This window comes from Dendrobium catenatum, unplaced genomic scaffold (genome assembly GCF_001605985.2).
Source record: "Dendrobium catenatum unplaced genomic scaffold, ASM160598v2 fragScaff_scaffold_1414, whole genome shotgun sequence".
NCBI classification, from domain to species: domain Eukaryota; kingdom Viridiplantae; phylum Streptophyta; class Magnoliopsida; order Asparagales; family Orchidaceae; genus Dendrobium; species Dendrobium catenatum.
The window spans coordinates 407,346-424,697 of NW_021319876.1; the positions used below are offsets into that span (position 1 = coordinate 407,346).

Below are 17,352 nucleotides of genomic sequence, written 5' to 3' on the forward strand. Positions count from 1 at the left end.
GAGATGGGATTCGAATCGAGGATAACATTTTTGCATGAGGTAAAACTCTTTCAAGTGAAGAACTTAAGTAATAAATTTTAAATGAAATTTTGATAAAATTATGATTAATAATTTTAATTTTATTAGAATTTATTTTTTTTTTTTTGAAATTTAAATATTACTTGGATATCTTTTGTTCATATGTGAAGCATGCATGTTGTAATATTTTATGATTACAAAGTCATTGCATTAATAATTATTATTTAATGTTAATAAAAGGTGTGAATATGTAGGGTATAATTAAATCAAGATTGCAGTATAACCTAATCAAGATGATTTGAGTCAGCATGGGCTTGGTTTAATGAATGGTTTGTGAGTTTATGGTTAATGAGCTAATAAGTTGAGCTTTAGAGTTTGTTCTGGCTTGATTTATTTGCTTGTGAAATTATTTGCTTAAAAATATTAATATAAATCACCATTAAGATATATTAGCTTTTATAATTTAAAAAAAATTATTTAAAATTAACTTATTTTATTATATGAAATAATTAATTAATATTATTATTCTAGTTATTAATTGTTTTAATCATCTTATTTTATTAATTATTTAAATTAAAATAATATTCTTCTCTTTCATAAGCATAAGAAATAAGTTGGATGCAAATTTTGGAGTTTTGATGGTTTCAATCGAATAATGTCTCAAAAGTCATAAAAATTATACAGTTAAAATCCCAGCGCTCGTTCTCCTATTCTCTCTCACTTTCTCTGTCTCTTTCTCTCGTAACCACCATTCCTCCTCTTCGCCAGCTTTCCAAATTCTCCCACCCTTCAATTCCCTCTCTCTTCTCCATCAACCCCCTCACCTGTACCAGCTCAGAATCACGAATTGCACGCTCGCTAATCCGGCCATCGAAGAACAAGGTCGGAGGGGTTTGCGACGGCGGAAATGGCGTCGGGCAATTCCTCCGGTATTCAATACCTGGTGGACTCCAGGCGCAACTCTTCCATTCTCTCTCCAGTCGTCTGCTTCAACCCAAAGAGCACCTCCAACGGCGGCATATGGCAAGGCGAGAATCTCATCGAATACTCCTTCAACCGCTTCATCATCCAGCTCCTCCTCATCGTCATCATCACACGCCTCGTCGCCCTCCTCCTCCGTCCCCTTCACCAACCCCGCTACCTCGCCAACATCATCGTATTCTCTCTCCTCCTCTCATAGGATTAGGGTTTGCTTCTCATTTTCTGCGACATCGAATTGTCTAACAGTGTTGTTCGATTGAATGCAATTTTTTTTTAATTATATATTATTAAAATCCCTTCAAATGCATATTTTTTATATAAAAAAAGAGTAAAGATATTATTATTCTTTAAAATATTTTTTTTCTATAATTTCAACGAAATGAATAAAAAGTAAGTATTTATACTTTCTCTTGATTGAAAATACTATCATATTTTAAAAATATGCACATAAAAATGTATATTTTATTTAAAAAAATTAAAAATACTATTATTTTATTTAATTTATAATTTTAAATGCTATAAAAGTTAGAATATTAGAATTTATTCTTACTAAAATGTGATTGGCAAGGGCGGGATCATGGTGGGCCCCACATGCCTTGGTCGCATCCCGTGGGTCGCCAGAAAGCTATTCCCTCTGCCGAGCGTGATCGTCCTGGAGAACACGGCCTACCTAGGCCTGATCTACTTCACCTTCATCACCGGAGTCGAGATCGACCTCATTGCCGTCCGACGCACTGGCCAGTCCGTCTCCTTAGCCCTCGCCTGCACCATCGTCCCCTTCGGCATAGGTGCCGTCGCCGCAGCCGCCCTCCAATCCACGCTCAACAGCGACGTTCAAGCCAACCTGGCGTCATTCGTCGTCTTCCTCGGCGTCGCCCTCTCCGTCTCCTCATTCTCCGTCCTCGTACGCACCCTCGCCGAACTTAAACTCCTCAACTCCACTGTCGGCACCACGTCCCTCTCCGCCTCCATTCTCGTCGATAGCTTTGTCTGGGTTCTCCTCGCCCTCGCCGTAACCCTAGCCCAGAACAACGGCGAGCCGTTCGTTACTCTCTGGACTATGATGTCAGGCATCGGTTTCTACGGCGCGGCCCGCTTCTTGGTCCGCCCAGCGGCCAATTGGATCTCGTCTCGAACTCCGGAGGGCGGCGTCGTCAACGATTTCAGCGCCGGCGCGATGCTTGTTGGAGTCATGGTGGCTGCGCTCATTGCCGATGCGATTGGGATTCATGCTGTTCTCGGGGCCTTCGTGTACGGGTTTGTGATCCCAAGTGATAGTCCTGTAGGCACGGCTCTGATTGAGAGGCTTGAAGATTTTGTTGAGGGTTTGCTTCTGCCTCTGTTTTTCGGGATTAGTGGGATCAAAACTAACCTTGGTGCTGTTAACGACATTGTCGCGGCTGTGTTTTTGATTCTGATTGTGGTCGCCTCTGCTGTTTTGAAGATTGTTGGGTGCTTAGTGGTTTCCAATATCTACCAAATTCCACTTCGTGATGGAATGGCCATTGGACTCCTGATGAACACCAAGGGCGTCATCGAGCTGGTCTTGCTCAACATTGGCCGCGGTCAGCAGGTAAGAAACAGAACTGATCTGATCATGATTGTGTAAAAATGGCGGATTACATACATGATACATACCATATTATTCATTTATATTTACATATTTAATAACTATTTTCTTATATTTAACGTTTTATCGCCTTGATCACATCAAATATTTGCATAAAAATTTAAGTTTAATTATTTTTGTAGTGATTTAAAGGCTAAGATACTATACAATTAAATCTAAAAATTTAGATATTATGTATATAAATTTTTTCTGAAACTCAATCATAAATTTCTCATATAATTTTGTTTTAGAGAAAAGTTTTAGGGAAAAGCTGAGTAGAATGTTCGATCACGCATGCTACTTAGCTTCTTTGGTGTGTTATGACTTTATTTTAATGCTTACGACTTACTAATTTTGGTTCATAATTTTGCTATGTGTTGATTAACTCTACAATGGCGACATTAGTGTAACTTTTATTTTAATAATTGAATAACGTAAAAAAAATGTAAATAAAGAAATAAACTTTGTTAGCATATATATGATTTTTTTTTTTGAAAAAAAATTAGAGAAAATTATGTATTAGCATTTTGATTCTTGCAACCTTTATTCATTTGTTGAATTTATCAAAAATTTGTTATTAATGTTGAATGTTCCACGTTAAACAAATCATCATATATCTTCTATCTTCCAATATATTTAAACTTAATCAATTAGAAAGTTGTCAAAATGCATTGGGCTCATCCTCTAAACTCCTATTTATAGATTTAGGTTGTTGCTAAGTGGTATAAAAATGTCTAAATTTATGTAGTAACAATTCTTAACAAGTGCTTGCTATAAAATGAATTAGTTAATTTATAGCTATTTAGGTACAAGAGATTTGTTGTTGATTTTCAAATGGAGAACATTATGTTTGATAATTAAGCTTTTTTTGGATAAAATCTCTAATGACTTTAGTCTAAGCTAGCTAATGGTTTTAGACACCTTGTTGACTTCAATAATGTAGTTCTAAGAAGTTGGCCTCTTTTTTATGGCAGCTTCAATACATGAGGGGCTGAAGAAAGATCGAGTTTTGATGAGTTGACCTCTTATGTCACTCACTCAATATATTAGGGCTTAAGTTGAATGATGAGTTTTGGCGAGTTAAACTCTTATTTAGGCAACTTCATTATACCATGAACTTAAAGATTGATTGACTTTTAAAGAGTTTATCTCTTCTCTAGACAATTTATTTTTAGTAGAATGATCTAGTACATGTGGTAGGTAGCTGCATTGGTGAATTATGGCTTAATTCAAGGCACTTGACTTATTGAGCTTGTTTCATGATAATTATAAGACTTACTATGTCAAATGGGATGATATTGGATGTATAATTTTATTTTCTAATTAAATAAGGTTAAAATAAATTTTATTTAATTTAAGAAATATACTTTGCTATGATAAAGTTCCAAAAGAAGTGCTATATATGGACAATTCTAGAAAAAAAAGGGTTTATAATCCTTGTATTCAAGTCACTAAGGATATGTATGGATGAGTTACTTGTATTCAATGTTTGGAATTTCCTTTATGAGATTATGAAGTTGTTTGGTTTTGATTCAAATTTTATCCACCTCATTAAGCTTTGCATAGCAATCCCCTATTTTTCTATCACTGTTATCGGTAAAGCCAATGGTTTTTTTTAAGGCTTCTCACGGATTGAGATTGGGTGATCCTATTTCTCCGGCCCTCTTTATTATTGCGGCTGGGTATCTTTCTAGAGTTATTGCTGATCTTTTTGAGAAGTATCCTAGCCTTTAATTTAGAACTTTATATGGATTTCATATATCTCACTTATGTTTTATTGATGATTTTATTATTTTTATGAAGGTGGTTTGACCAACTATTTTCCCATTTCTGTTGGATTACACCAAGGATCAGCCTTACACCCATATAATTTTTTTTTAGTCATGAATGTTCTCACTAGACATTTGCAGGATGTTGTACCATGGTGTATTATTTTGCTGATGATATTCTTCTTGTTAATTAGACTATAGAAGGAGTTGAAGGTAAACTTAAATTATGGAGGTCAATCTTAGAGTATCAAGATTTTTGTTTGAGTAGATCTAAAATCGAATATATGAAGTGTAATTTTAATAGTAATAGGCCTAGTGGGTGGATTGTGATTTTGGACAATCAAGTCATTAATAAGAGTTCATTCTTTAGATATCTTAGATCTATTATTCAAAGTGATGGTTAAATATATCAGGATATTGTTAGTAAAGTTTAAGTTGGATAGTTGAAGTAGAGGAATGCATCGGACTTGTTGTGTGATAGAGAAGTCCCCTCAAACTTTAAGTGAAAATTTTATAAGATGGTGATGAGAGGTGCAATGCTTTATGATGCAGAATGCTGGCCATTAAAAGAGAAGCATATTATTAAGTTGTGTTGAAGAGATGAGGAGCCTTAGGTGGATGAGCGGCTTTACAAATGAGCATATACATGAAGAGATTGGAGTAGCTCCAATGTAAGATAAGTTTAGAGAGAGTCGTCTTAGATGGTTTGGTCATATAAAATGACAACCTTCTGATGACCTGATTAGGAAAATATATGTGTTTTATTTGGCTTATGTTAAGAATAGTATAGGTAGATCTAAAAAGTTTTGATTAGAAAATATTAAAAATAATCTTTCTTTATTAGATTTAAATGAGAATTTGGCTATTAACATAATATAATAGGAAAAATATTTGATGTTGTTGTTATTTTTATAAGAAATATACTTTGCTAACATATGTCTATGAATTTTCTTTGAAAACAATTTGAGTAAATAACTCAGTGGCATCATGATTCATGCAAACTTTATTCATTTGCTAAATCAATCAAGTATCTTCAACTAATGTTTGAAGGTTCCAAGTTAAATAGAATACCATATTTATTCTATATTCTAGCATATTTAATTATTTTTTTTGTAAGTAATTGAGTTTATGCGAATGATTTGCTCAATTGCTTTGAACAAGTTTTATCAGCGATCAAATATAAAGAATGTTATTATAGCTTAATTTGGTGTTTATCTTGTTGAATTGATCTATGAAAACTTGCAGAGAGATAAATTTTTTTTTTCTGCTGAGCAGCTACTTAGCGAGGCTTCATTCTCTGTTCTGGTGTGCACATCGGCAATCGTAACAGCATTTGTGAGCCCTCTCCTATCCGTAACTTTCCGCTCCCCTCGTCGCCTAGCCTCTTTCAAGCGTCGCTCCGTTCAGTCCGGTCGGCCGGAATCTGAACTCCGCATCGTATTCTGCGTCCACGCCACCCGCCACGTCCCTGCCATGCTCGGTCTTCTCGACGCTGTCAACCCCATCAAACGCCAACCCGTCTCAGTCATCGCCCTCCACCTCATCGAACTCTCCTCCCGACCCTCCTCCATGCTTATCATCCACTCCACCACCACCACCACCACTAAGGACGGCGTCGGCCGTAATGGTGGCCAACCTTCCTCCTCCGCTGCCGCCGCCGCCACGGCCGCAATCGCCCGCGCTTTTAGGTCTTACGAGGAACAATCCGCCGGCGTTTTCGTCCGAACCCTCACCGCAGTCTCCCCTTACCCCACCATGCAACAGGACATCTCCGCTATCGCCGAAGACTTCCGCGCCGCTCTTATCATCATCCCCTTTCACAAACACCGCACGGTCGACGGCGGCATGGAGACAACTAACCCTTCACTTCGCTCCCTCAACCAATCCGTCCTCGCCGCCGCCCCCTGCTCCGTCGCCATCCTCATTGACCGCGGCCTTCCCGCTCCTTCCCGCCATGGCGTAACCCGAAAGGCCGCCCTCTTCTTCCTCGGTGGCCCCGACGACCGCGAAGCTCTCGCCTTTGCCTCCCGCATCGCTGGCCACAGCCAATTCTCCCTCACCGTTCTCCGCCTCATCAACCAAATCCGCTCCGACGAATCCGTCCTCGACGATGAGTACATCACCGAGTTCCGCATCCAGTACGTCGGCGACAACTCCGTTGCCTACACCGAGATCGAGGCGGAGTCCGCAGAGGACACTGTTGCGGCACTGAGATCCCTTGTGGACGGACGGCATGATTTGTATATTGTTGGAAAGGAATGTGGAGTTGGATCGCCTTTAACCGCTGGGCTGACGGACTGGAGCGAGTGCCCGGAGCTAGGGCCCATTGGGGACCTGCTTGCTTCGCCGGACTTCGGCGTGCCGGTGACTTCGGTGTTGGTGATGCAGCAGTGTTTGCAGATGGAAACAGGGGAATCAGAAGCGGCGCCGGGTAAGACGACGATGGGCTCGTCGAGGGGCAGGCTTGCGATGATGTCGGCTGAGAAGGCGACGTACAGGACCGGAAGCATGGCCTCCCGAACAACCTGAGAAGAACAGCAAAAGCAGGATCTTTGGTAAATTTATACTGTACAGGAACGAAGAATTTTTTTTTGGGGGGAAAGGAAAGAAGAAATTTTATTAGGATTTTTTATTTTTAATCAATTAAAGTCAAACTAAAGCTCCATATCAAAATGAGCTGTGTGTATTAGGATATTGTTAAATTCAATAAGCTTCAAACCATGAAGTCTTTACTAGTTTTAAATTTTAGGTCTTGAATGAACATTTTATTATGTAATATTTCAATTTTATTTTATTTTTTTATTCATATTAATTTACATTAGAAATTTTGGGATGAGAAATTGGCTATTTTATCTAAGGGAATTTAATGTTGTTACTGTCTAAATATTTAATTTTAGAGGGGAATATATATATATAAATTTTAGGTGTTAGATATATAAATAGGATGTTATAAAATGGTATGTATGTAAATTTCCCTTAAAGTTATCGTATAAGCTTCGTTCCATTGTGCAGGTTTTGTAAGCTCAAAGAAAGCCCAAAAGAAACAACTATAAAGCCCAGAATGCACTGATTTTGGATCTTCAAAGCCCAAAATTATTAAATCCAAGCGAGTCATTGGGCCGAACTGATGTAATGAAAGTATTTTTCCTAGTTCACAATAAAAAGAGAACAGTTGTGTTAGAGGAAAAAAAACTAGTATGGATGATTTGCTCAATCTAATCAAACTAGAGTTCACATATGATTGGAATTGGAGCATGGAGCTTATTTTACAAAAAGACCCAAAATGAGCATCTCAAAAGCTAAGAATAGGCTGATTGCGTGCTCGTTTGGTTCCCCGTTTCTCCTCCGTTTTTCGTTTTGAAACGGAAAACTCAGTTGACGGAACATGTTTGAATGTGAGGCATACTTTTTCAAAAACTCCATTTCTCTAATGTTTTAAGAAGTGTTATGTATTAGCTTCTCCGTTTAAAAAACTCCATTTCTCAAATTGATGTTTTTGAAACCGCAATGGCAAATAAACCAAACGTAACCTACATGTGAGCTGGTCAAGATTGATTATGTTGAATATAGCTAAGATAAATTATAGCATGGGATGCCCTAAAATGTGACTAATTGTTTGCAACTATTTGGGTATCTTTTAGTATATGTATTAATTTCTTGTTGACTAAGATACTTTAAATGTAAAAAAATGTGATATTTTTGCTTGATAGCCATCCAAAATAAGGATAATAGATATCAAGATGCATATAGTAGATATCAACAATCATTGATCAAGCGTAAAAACGAATTAGGATTAGGATTTAGCTAAAGGTTGAGAAAATGCTAAAGTTTTCATCACAAATGAAGGAACATTTTTTTTCTTAAGGTAATGTATTCGACTTCAAAAAGATAGGAGCTATATGTTAGCGATTGATGGATAGGATTTTCATAACCCAAATAGATCAAAATAGCATTCTGGCCACATTACTAACCACATAAAAATATTTACTTCACTAAATATGCACATAATGAAGCTTAATCCGATCCTACTAATTGTTTACTTAATGCTTGGCCAGTGAAGTTTTTGAGCTATTTGATGTCAATAGATAGAATCATAGCGAACCCTAATAAAATTAAAGACATTATAGGGGCAAATTTATTAGAACTCAACCAAGACTAGATTGATTTGATTTATCTTTCGGAGTGGGGAGAGGAATGTTCAAATATTCAACACTATTTGCAAGTCAAAGTACTTAGTCTCGAATGATTACGATGATAACTATTATCAAAACAAAAGACATACCTTAAAACTACTCTAATTGTTAGTTGCCTGAGGTCGGGAAAGGATATACTCTTGTACTTAGAAAGAAATTTTATTACATTTATTTTAATCTTGGTACGAGAAGGCGGCAAAAACTAATTCTTACTATGCAGTTCTTGTAAGATCATCAATGGAGCTAAGTAGGGGTGGAACTAGCTTTATGTTTGAGGGTAGGCAAAGCTGGTGGCAGGCATCAAGAAAGCACTGGTGGCGGGGACTTTTAGTAGGTCGCAGGGGCTTAGCACCAGTCTGACAAATATGAATAAGATAGGAGAAATAGTGCACATGATAAATAACGAGTGATTGGGCTTGCATGAATTGGATCGAGACTGGATGGGAGCAAAACTCATTAAGAGAGGGCAAACTAATTTTTTACAGGGGCAAATTATTTTTAAAATTGCCATCCCTTATAAGCAAAACTCAATTTTTAGTGTCGGCAATCGAACTTAGAAGTCCATAGGGCTTAATATTATTATGTTCCATTTAAATTGCACCCTCTACAATCATTGCTGGGGTTCTATTTTCATTGTTGGCATTCATACAGGAAGTCTTAGTTCCATCAAAGATCTTATTTTCCAGCAGCAAGAACCAGATTAAGAGAGTTTCAGAATGTATTATAAATAATTAGTTGTTGTAAAAAAATAATTTAGAATTGTTCAAAGAGATCAGAGTTGTAAAAAAAAAAAAAGAGTTTTTTTTTCCTTAACTTAATCATTGGAAGATCAAGAAAATAGCTTATAAGCATAGCAGGAAAGTTTCTTTATCTGAACCATTGAGAAAGTAGTCTAATTTTGACGCTTAATTGATTATTAACCGAATAATGCAGTGTACAACAACTAGAAGATCAAGCCTTTATCCCGCTATATGGGGTCAGCTACATAAATCATTTTTCTTCATTATGTCCTATTAAGTCTCAAACGCTCATTTAAATGTAATAAAAAAAAGGTCATCTCTAATATTTTCTAACCAAGTCTTTTTCGATCTATCACTACTTTTTTCTTGATATAAGTCAAATCTAATATATCTACTCTCTTAATCGGACTATTAGAAGGCTGACGTCTTATCTGACTAAATCATATAAGGCGACTCTCTCTAATCTTATCTGCCACTGGAGCTACTCCAACCTTTTCACGTATATACCTGTTTCACATTCTGTTTACAAAATTTTAACAAGCCATTAAATACACTTAGGCAATGTTTGAGCTAGCTTTTTTATTGCTCCATTTTTTAGACCGCAACTATAGTTTTTTTTTCACTATTTTTTTTTTTTTGGTTTTTAAAAAGGTTTTTTTTTTTTACTAAAAACTTGCTTTCTACAACGACTTTAAAAATTTACTTTTTCTAAAGCAACTTAAAGGAGTAAGAAAACCGTCTCAAACTAAATCTTAAACTTGCTCAATCTTAGCTCCATTTAGCATGAATTCTCTTAAAATTTTCTACAATAAAGAATAATTTTAAATTTTATTTTCCATGTTTCTATTCTCTTTGGCTTATTATCAAAATAAAGATGAAATAGAAATAAGCTTTACTAATGCTTGAGAATTGCATATGTCATATTCTTCAACTAAGGCTTCATTTGGGACATTGTTTTTATTTTTTTTAACTTTTAGGGTTTGGAAACAGCTCATCTTGGCCTACTGGTTGAGAGCTTATGCTTCCAACTAAGAGGTCTTGGGTTCGAGTCTTTGTGTATGCGTTGTGTGTGTGAGTTTGCTTTAAATGTCCTAAAAAAAAAAAAAACTTTTAGGGTTTGGGACCTCACAACGACAATATTAAAATGAGTTAACGAGTCAAACTCGAGTCATTCGTGTTTCTAGTGGCAAGTTTGGGTTGATATTTTTTATCCATTTATTAAACATGTTGGGTTTGGATTGACTCGATTCGAGTTTGGTCGATTTAAGGGGGAATTCAACCCACCAACCTATTTTGACACCACTAACTTGCTACATGAGGGATAGCCTTTGCTTGAGGTTCAAAAGAGCTTAGAAAAAGATTTTTGTAGCTTCACCAGACCACTACACGATCGATGATCATTAGACCATTGCAAGATGGACGACTGTTGTCAGAACACTACAAGATCAATGGCCATCAGACCATGCACCACCTAACCATCGTTCGACCATATCTTTGAATCACTACGCAATTGTCGCTATCATATTGATACCCACCATCATCATCTAAAAATTATTTGTCCACCGTTTAACCACTATGATTCACCATAATTGTTGATATCATCAAACTATAGTCATTAGACCACCATCACTATCAAACCCTAGCCGCTCAACAATTGACATCAGATTGTTATTGCTCAACCTTCATTGTCGAGCCGCCATCACCCAAAAGCCACAGTTGCAACGCGATCATTCAACCACAAATGATCGGGCGCTTTGCACTCCTCACAACCCCAACAAAAGTTTCACTACTCTAGCAAGAGGACAAGCCAACAACACACTCTTGTAAATCACAACTTCTCCAATTTAGGGAATGAGCAAATTGAAATAAACTCTTATTTCAATTAAATCAAATCCCATGAATTTTCTTTTTCCTATATTTTTAATGTAAAAAATTTTAATATCTCCTATATTCTCATATTTTACATTTGTATGCAAAATTTTCATAAAACTCTAAAATATTTTATTCTTTCTACAAAAGCCTCTTATTCATAAAAAGTAAATATGATTGAAACTTATTTGAAACAAAACAGTATATTGTTCAATTCACTTAGAAAAATTTGAAATTATTCTTTGTACTTAAAAAAAATAGTAATTGATAAAACAACAAAGCCCTACATGGAGTCCTGATTGGGTACCCATGATTTGCTCGGACGGGCTTCACCCACCCACACCCACCCATGGTGACTTTTGGGATGCCATACCCACCTATACTCACCCACTTTCCATGCTCTTTTATTGCAGTTTGCCACAGATTGATGACCTTGAGGCTTCTTTCACTTTTGCTATGATTGTAAACATTTAAGAAGCATATCAGAATTTATTGTAGTCACAGCGTGGTTAAGTGTTGCACATTACGTAATGATGATTGCACTAATATAAGATATACGATGATTAGAAATGCAAATTGATTTATCCCCTTATGTTGAGTACCCACCCATACCCACCCATAAGACAACCCCAACAAAAGTTTTCACTACTAAAGCAAGAGGACAAGCTAACAACACATACTATTGTAAATCCCGACTTCTCCAATTTAGGGATTGAGCATATTGAAATAAACTCTTATTTCAATTAAATCAAATCCCATGATTTTTCTTTTTCCTATATTTTTTATGTAGAAATTTTAATATCTCCTATATTCTCATATTTTATATTTGCGTATGCAAATTTTTCATAAAAAACTAAAATATTTAACACCTTATGTGGGAAATTAACATACATACCACTTTATTTTATGTTATTTATTTATATATCTAACACCCAAAATATTAATATTATATGCCTACCACCCATATACAACTTCAATATCAAATATATCACTCCTATAATTCATTTATATCATTCATACAATCCTATAAACTTTAATATTTCATTCCATGCACTCAAATTTGTTCTATGGGTGACAGTCATGTAATATTAATGTTTTGACTGTTAAATATGTAAATAACATAAAATAAAGTGGTATGTATATAAAACCCCCTTTATTCTTTCTACAAAAGCCTCTTATTCATAAAAAGTAAATATTATTGAACTTATTTGAAACAAAACAGTATATGGTTCAATTCACTTAGAAAATCTTGAAATTATTCTTTGTACTTCGAACAAACTGTAATTAATAAAACAACCAAAGAGATTTTTATTTAATATAAAATTATATTATAATATTAGTATCATATCATATAAATAAATTAGCTTAAAGTAAACCTCAGCTTTGTTTCAAACTTGCAACAACAACAATATCAAGTCTTTATCCTACTATGTGGGGTCAACTACATGTTAAAAGTAAAATTTTCATTTAAATCTAATAAAGAAAGATCATTTCTGATATTCTGAACAAAATCTTTTTAGGTCTATCTCTACCTTTCTTAACATAAGTTGAATATAATACCTCTGCTTTTCTAATCAGGTCATCAGAAAGCCGCCGTTTTATGTGACCAAACCTTCTAAGACGACTCTATCTAATTTTATCTTCCAATCGAGCTACTCCAACTTTTTCACGTAAAAAGCTTAAAAAAACCTTAAGAAACTCAGACCAAAAATAGATTCTAACGATGAGCACAGTTGCATGAAAGTTCTCTTTCTATAGTAAAACCTGAAATAAGACTTCAAAGACCACTTCAGTCAAACCAAACCACTAGTTCTAATGAAAATAGTATTATATTTTATAAATTATTTTTTAATTCTAATTCACAAACAAGATATATGGCATATAAGATTGCCTAATTTATCATAAAAGAGCTTCATTTGTTATATCTCTTCTTTAAATTTTGATTAGTTACAGTAAGAGCAGTTCTTCCACTTCCTGATTTCTTATGACTCCTTTCTTCTAAGTATTTTATGGATTTCAATTCCTACAGAGGAAATACAAACATAAAAAGAGACTAAAGGTTAAATAAACGAGTAAGAAGGAAGAGAGGAGAGAAGCTGTTCTACGTTAGTTCTTCTGCAACTCTGATCTTATCCATTCTTAGCCTCAGGCCCTCAGCTTAAATCTTTCTCTCTCTCTCTCTCTCTGTCTTGTTTCTTCTTCTGTGTGGATTTCTGTACTCACTATTCAGCTGTACTGATCTACTTCTAATGGCATTCACAGCCGTATGATTCATTGGAGAAGCCTCTGATTGATTGATCAATGTCTTCGTCACTGATATTTTTAGTTTTTCTTATCCTTTTCCACCATCTTTATCTTCCATTTCTCCTTCCTCCATCATTCTCTGTTATGGCTTTTTCACTCCAAAGTAAAATGCTATAAAAATTAAAACTTTGAAAAGAAATAAAGGAAACAGCTTGCTAACTATTCTCTTTTCCTAGATGTGCCAGTTTTTTTCCCTGCGAGTAAAATAAGAAGAACCAGATATCAGAAGCAATGGCCTGGAAGAATTTGCGATTAAATTCTGATTTGAAACTTAGTGGAAAGCTCCTCACTTTGATTGGGAGAAGAACTAGCTTCCATGCGTTAGAGGCCAACTGCTCCAGGGCCGGAGGAGAGCCTGAAAGCAAGAAATCCTCTAAAGATGAGATTTTTAAACTTTTGAAAAGAACATATTTTTACAGGATTAATTAAACCTAAATACAGTCACAACCTCGGCATCTGGAAAAAACAAGATTTGAAAGAAGCCATGCTCTCCAAAGTAGAAGTTGCAGGCAGTAAAGTGGAGGCAAACAGAGAAGACGAGGAAGCAGAAGAGGAAGCAGAAGAGGAAGCAGTCGCACCACCGGCGTCTGCTTCTGAGACCAAAGAAGAGTAGTCGCCGGCGGCGGCGGCGGCGGCCAAGGCCAACTTTGTCGGCGATGCGAATGGATTGTCAGGGAGATTATGCTCCGCTCTGTTAAATAACTCATTAGCCTTCTCGAAAAAGAAAAAAAAATAAAATAAAAGCTGAAACTTTTGAGCATTAGTGCAGCAGAATTTGGATTCAAACAATTAATGAATTAATGTAACAAAAAAATAACCTTTCTTGGAAATCTCCATCTTCTTTGGGACTCGCCTCCTCTTTGTCTGCACGAGCAGCAACAACCCCAAGCACCGAGCTTTTATCTATTTACAGTAAAACAGAATCCACATTAACTCCTCTTCTGGCTCATTAATTACTTCCACTACAGAACAAAACAACAACTAATCACTACCATCTTCTAAAGTGGTTTTGATCGTAAACGTTGAAGTCATATTGTTCCGCTTGAGATCAAGAAGCTGGAGACCCATGAACCGCCTGTGCTGAAGCTCGATAGCTTGCTGAAGCTCTCTCTGTTCTTCAAGCTTCCTACGAAGAAGAATATCCTGGTTGCCGCTCGAGTAAAGCATTCTTGCCCCTTAAATCAAACAAGGAAATCAATGTGAGAAAGTGCAGAAACGTAGGAGGCAGAGTAAAGTTGGTAATTAAATTATACTCATTGCGATAACTAACCGAGTTGCTGAAGGTCAAATGGGTCTCTGGAATCCAGCCCAGTTGGAGTTGTGCAACCAGAAAAATCTCCCCTATCCCCGTGCTGCTTCCTACTCAAGGTGAAATGAGAAGTTTTGATTAGTTGAAATAATAAATCATTAGCTTGCTTTAATGGTAGAGGAGGAAGAGAGACGTCAGAGAGAGTGCCTGTACTTGTCTGGGACTTTTCCCTTCTCTTTATAGGGTTTGACAAGAACTCGAGCGTCGCAGACGAAGTGAGGATTGCCCTTTGAGAGGATTAGTTTCACGGTCTCAGGGTAAAGGAAGGTGACGAACCCAAACATTCTCTTCTGCTGATATGGGATCCTCACATCCTGCACTGGTCCAAAGATGCTGCGAATTCGAACTAGGATCAGATTTATAGAGCAGCAACAAGAGAAAGATTGGATTTTTTATATGAAAAAACCAACCTGAAGTAGTTGGAGACGTCTTCCTCCCGGAAAGTGCTGTCCGCCGGGAAGGTTAAGTAAATCTGTCTTGAGACAGGGTTTACGATGCCGGAAAAATCATTCCCTTCTATTCTCGGCCGGCCTATGAACTTCTGTGGGTCTTCTCCTCCGAGCATCAGCGCTGCCGCTGCGGCGGCGGCAGCCGCCGCCCTGTAAAATTGGTCAAAACGCCAGCTTTAACATCTAGAAGAAGACGGTGAACCGGTTTTGTTTATAAAAAAGGAGTTACCTTTGGCTCTCGCTCCGCTGCTGCTGAAGCAGGAAGTTTATATTCATGCATTTCGGCGACGGCGGCAAAGGCCCAGTCGGCGAGTAAGGAAAGGCGGTCGAACCAGAGTTCATAAACCGCAAGCTCTTCGACCGGTCAACCACGGCGGCAGCTGGCTCGTCATGAAGAAAGCGACAGCTAGTGCCGTTCTTGCAGTATCCTCTCGCGAAGTAGAGACAGGGCTTCCACGGGTCAGCGGCAAAGCAGCGCTGGGCCCACCCCATGTCTTCGCCTGCTTGGAGCTGGAGCTCGTCGATTAGTTCATCGCCGGCTGAGGGCGTCGACCACAAGGAAGGGGAAGGGATGGCGAGCGGCTGCGGCCGAGCTAGTAGGCCGAGGTCTTTGTGTGCTTTGAAAACGAGGGACTGGAGAAGAGATTCCGGACCGAAAGCTAAGCGGATCATCTCCTTCTCTCCATGGTCTTGGATTAACAGAAGTCCCATGATCTTGGCGGCGTTCTCTGGATCCAAGTTCTGTATTCTGGAAAAAACGATTTTGGTTGCTTCGTATGCATCCATGGCCAAAAGAGAAGCTAAAGGTTGCTCCTTTATCGTTCCTCTTGCTTTTATCTATAAGAGCAGAGAGAAAGAAAGCCCTGCGAAGACGATAAAGAAAAAGAGCTGCCTAGTTTAATTAAACAGCTGCGTCTATCTACTCATCCGCTCACTGAAAGTCCATCTAAACTGACAAGCCTTCTTCATTCCTCTGCATCGATTCTTACTCTCTCTATTCTCCTCCGGCGGAGAAGCAGAGCGAAGAAGGAGAGAGAGAGAGAGTGGGAGAGTGTAGCTAGATCTGGATCTCTTCAAATAGGTCACGTTCCTCTCTACCTGAACCCTCGCCTCGCTTCTTGTTTCTCTCTCCTTTCACTCTCTCTCCCTCGAGTCAATGCCAAGCTTTACCGCTCTCTCTCTCTCTCTCTCTCTCTAGTGCTGCATTCCTTTTAGCTTAAACATGATTAGGCCAGAAGAGCTTTGTCGTCTTTACTCCTACTGTTTGTGTGGAGATGTTTCTGCTGTTCAAAATCGTGGCAGCGATTTCTGTAGCCGTTTATGTAGCCATTTCCATTTCCCAATTAATGCTACACAGACCACTTAAAGCTAAGCTCAAATTTCTTAAATATATTTATATTTGCATTGCCGCTCTAAATAAGCAGCACAACATTTCTTATTTATGAATATTTAAATATATATTTTTGTAAATTGTGTCATTGCATTCATTATTGGGAATCTTTTATAACTTATTAACTCTTTCCAAAGATTTTACTAAAAAAATATTATAATTAATTGTCCCAAATAAAACTTAAATTTTGTGCTATATAAATTTAATTGTTTTAGTATCAAATTATAATTATTTAGTATGACTCTAATTAACAATCTTAACAACATGATAGAAAATTTTTTAAGTTAATTCACTTAAACCTTTTTAGTTATGTACTAATTAATAATTAATCCACTTAATTTATAATATCAAAGAAACTTTTTTTTTTTTTGCAAATGAAGCATATAATGAGAATGATTATTTAGATGAGTTAGCAAATTTAAAAACTTACCTGCCTAACATTTTCAAAAAAATTAAAAGACTAATAAAAGTTTACAAAATTCAAGAAATGTGATAACTTCTTATCAACGTCTATAATCTAGAAGTTTAAGATTTCATTTGGAACAGCTTTCTTACTGTTTTGCTTCTTAAAACAGTTTTATAGTAAAAAATCAGTAAGAAAACGGACCCAAAGGGAAGCCTAAATTGCATACACTTTAGCTTTTCACCAATTTCTTAAAAAAATGAATGTTATCTCTCACATTTCAATATATTATCCGAATATTATTTTTTAGAATGTAGA

The 17,352-nt window shown here is 36.8% G+C and overlaps 2 protein-coding genes across 5 annotated transcripts; one reads left to right on the plus strand and one right to left on the minus strand.

Moving 5' to 3' along the window:
• The first annotated feature begins 799 nt into the window (after positions 1-799).
• Positions 800-7,515, plus strand: LOC110111422 (cation/H(+) antiporter 15). Of its 2 annotated transcripts, XM_028699920.1 has the most exons (4): positions 800-1,174; positions 1,568-2,572; positions 5,653-6,932; positions 7,390-7,515. In XM_028699920.1, the coding sequence occupies exons 1-3, from the start codon at positions 926-928 to the stop codon at positions 6,904-6,906; spliced, it is 2,508 nt and encodes an 835-aa protein (XP_028555753.1). In that variant the 5' UTR covers positions 800-925; the 3' UTR covers positions 6,907-6,932; positions 7,390-7,515. The 2 variants fall into 2 exon arrangements, with proteins under 2 accessions (XP_028555753.1, XP_020698957.1); XM_020843298.2 differs by lacking the exon at positions 7,390-7,515 and having other exon boundaries at positions 5,653-7,016.
• Positions 7,516-13,074: 5,559 nt separating this feature from the next.
• On the minus strand, positions 13,075-16,462 carry LOC110111423 (zinc finger CCCH domain-containing protein 22). Of its 3 annotated transcripts, none has more exons than XM_020843301.2 (9): positions 15,471-16,461; positions 15,203-15,391; positions 14,946-15,125; positions 14,754-14,842; positions 14,476-14,658; positions 14,302-14,386; positions 13,932-14,174; positions 13,774-13,838; positions 13,075-13,677 (listed from the first exon to the last, which is right to left on the minus strand). In XM_020843301.2, exons 1-8 carry the CDS (start codon positions 16,025-16,027, stop codon positions 13,805-13,807), a joined length of 1,560 nt encoding a protein of 519 aa, XP_020698960.2. In that variant the 5' UTR covers positions 16,028-16,461; the 3' UTR covers positions 13,075-13,677; positions 13,774-13,804. The 3 variants fall into 3 exon arrangements, with proteins under 3 accessions (XP_020698960.2, XP_020698959.2, XP_028555754.1); XM_020843300.2 differs by having other exon boundaries at positions 14,940-15,125; XM_028699921.1 differs by lacking the exon at positions 13,075-13,677 and having other exon boundaries at positions 13,773-13,838; positions 14,940-15,125; positions 15,471-16,462.
• Between the last annotated feature and the right edge of the window lie 890 nt (positions 16,463-17,352).

Coding starts and splice junctions, on each gene's coding strand:
- LOC110111422 (XM_028699920.1), top strand. CDS start 926: ATGGCGTCGGGCAATTCCTCCGGTATTCAATACCTGGTGGACTCCAGG. Junction 1,175..1,567: donor GCTACCTCGCCAACATCATC/GTATTCTCTCTC, acceptor GTGATTGGCAAG/GGCGGGATCATGGTGGGCCC. Junction 2,573..5,652: donor ACATTGGCCGCGGTCAGCAG/GTAAGAAACAGA, acceptor TCTGCTGAGCAG/CTACTTAGCGAGGCTTCATT.
- LOC110111423 (XM_020843300.2), bottom strand. CDS start 16,027: ATGGATGCATACGAAGCAACCAAAATCGTTTTTTCCAGAATACAGAAC. Junction 14,843..14,939: donor AAAGTCCCAGACAAGTACAG/GCACTCTCTCTG, acceptor CACCTTGAGTAG/GAAGCAGCACGGGGATAGGG. Junction 13,839..13,931: donor TGTTTTTTCCAGATGCCGAG/GTTGTGACTGTA, acceptor TCTTGCTTTCAG/GCTCTCCTCCGGCCCTGGAG.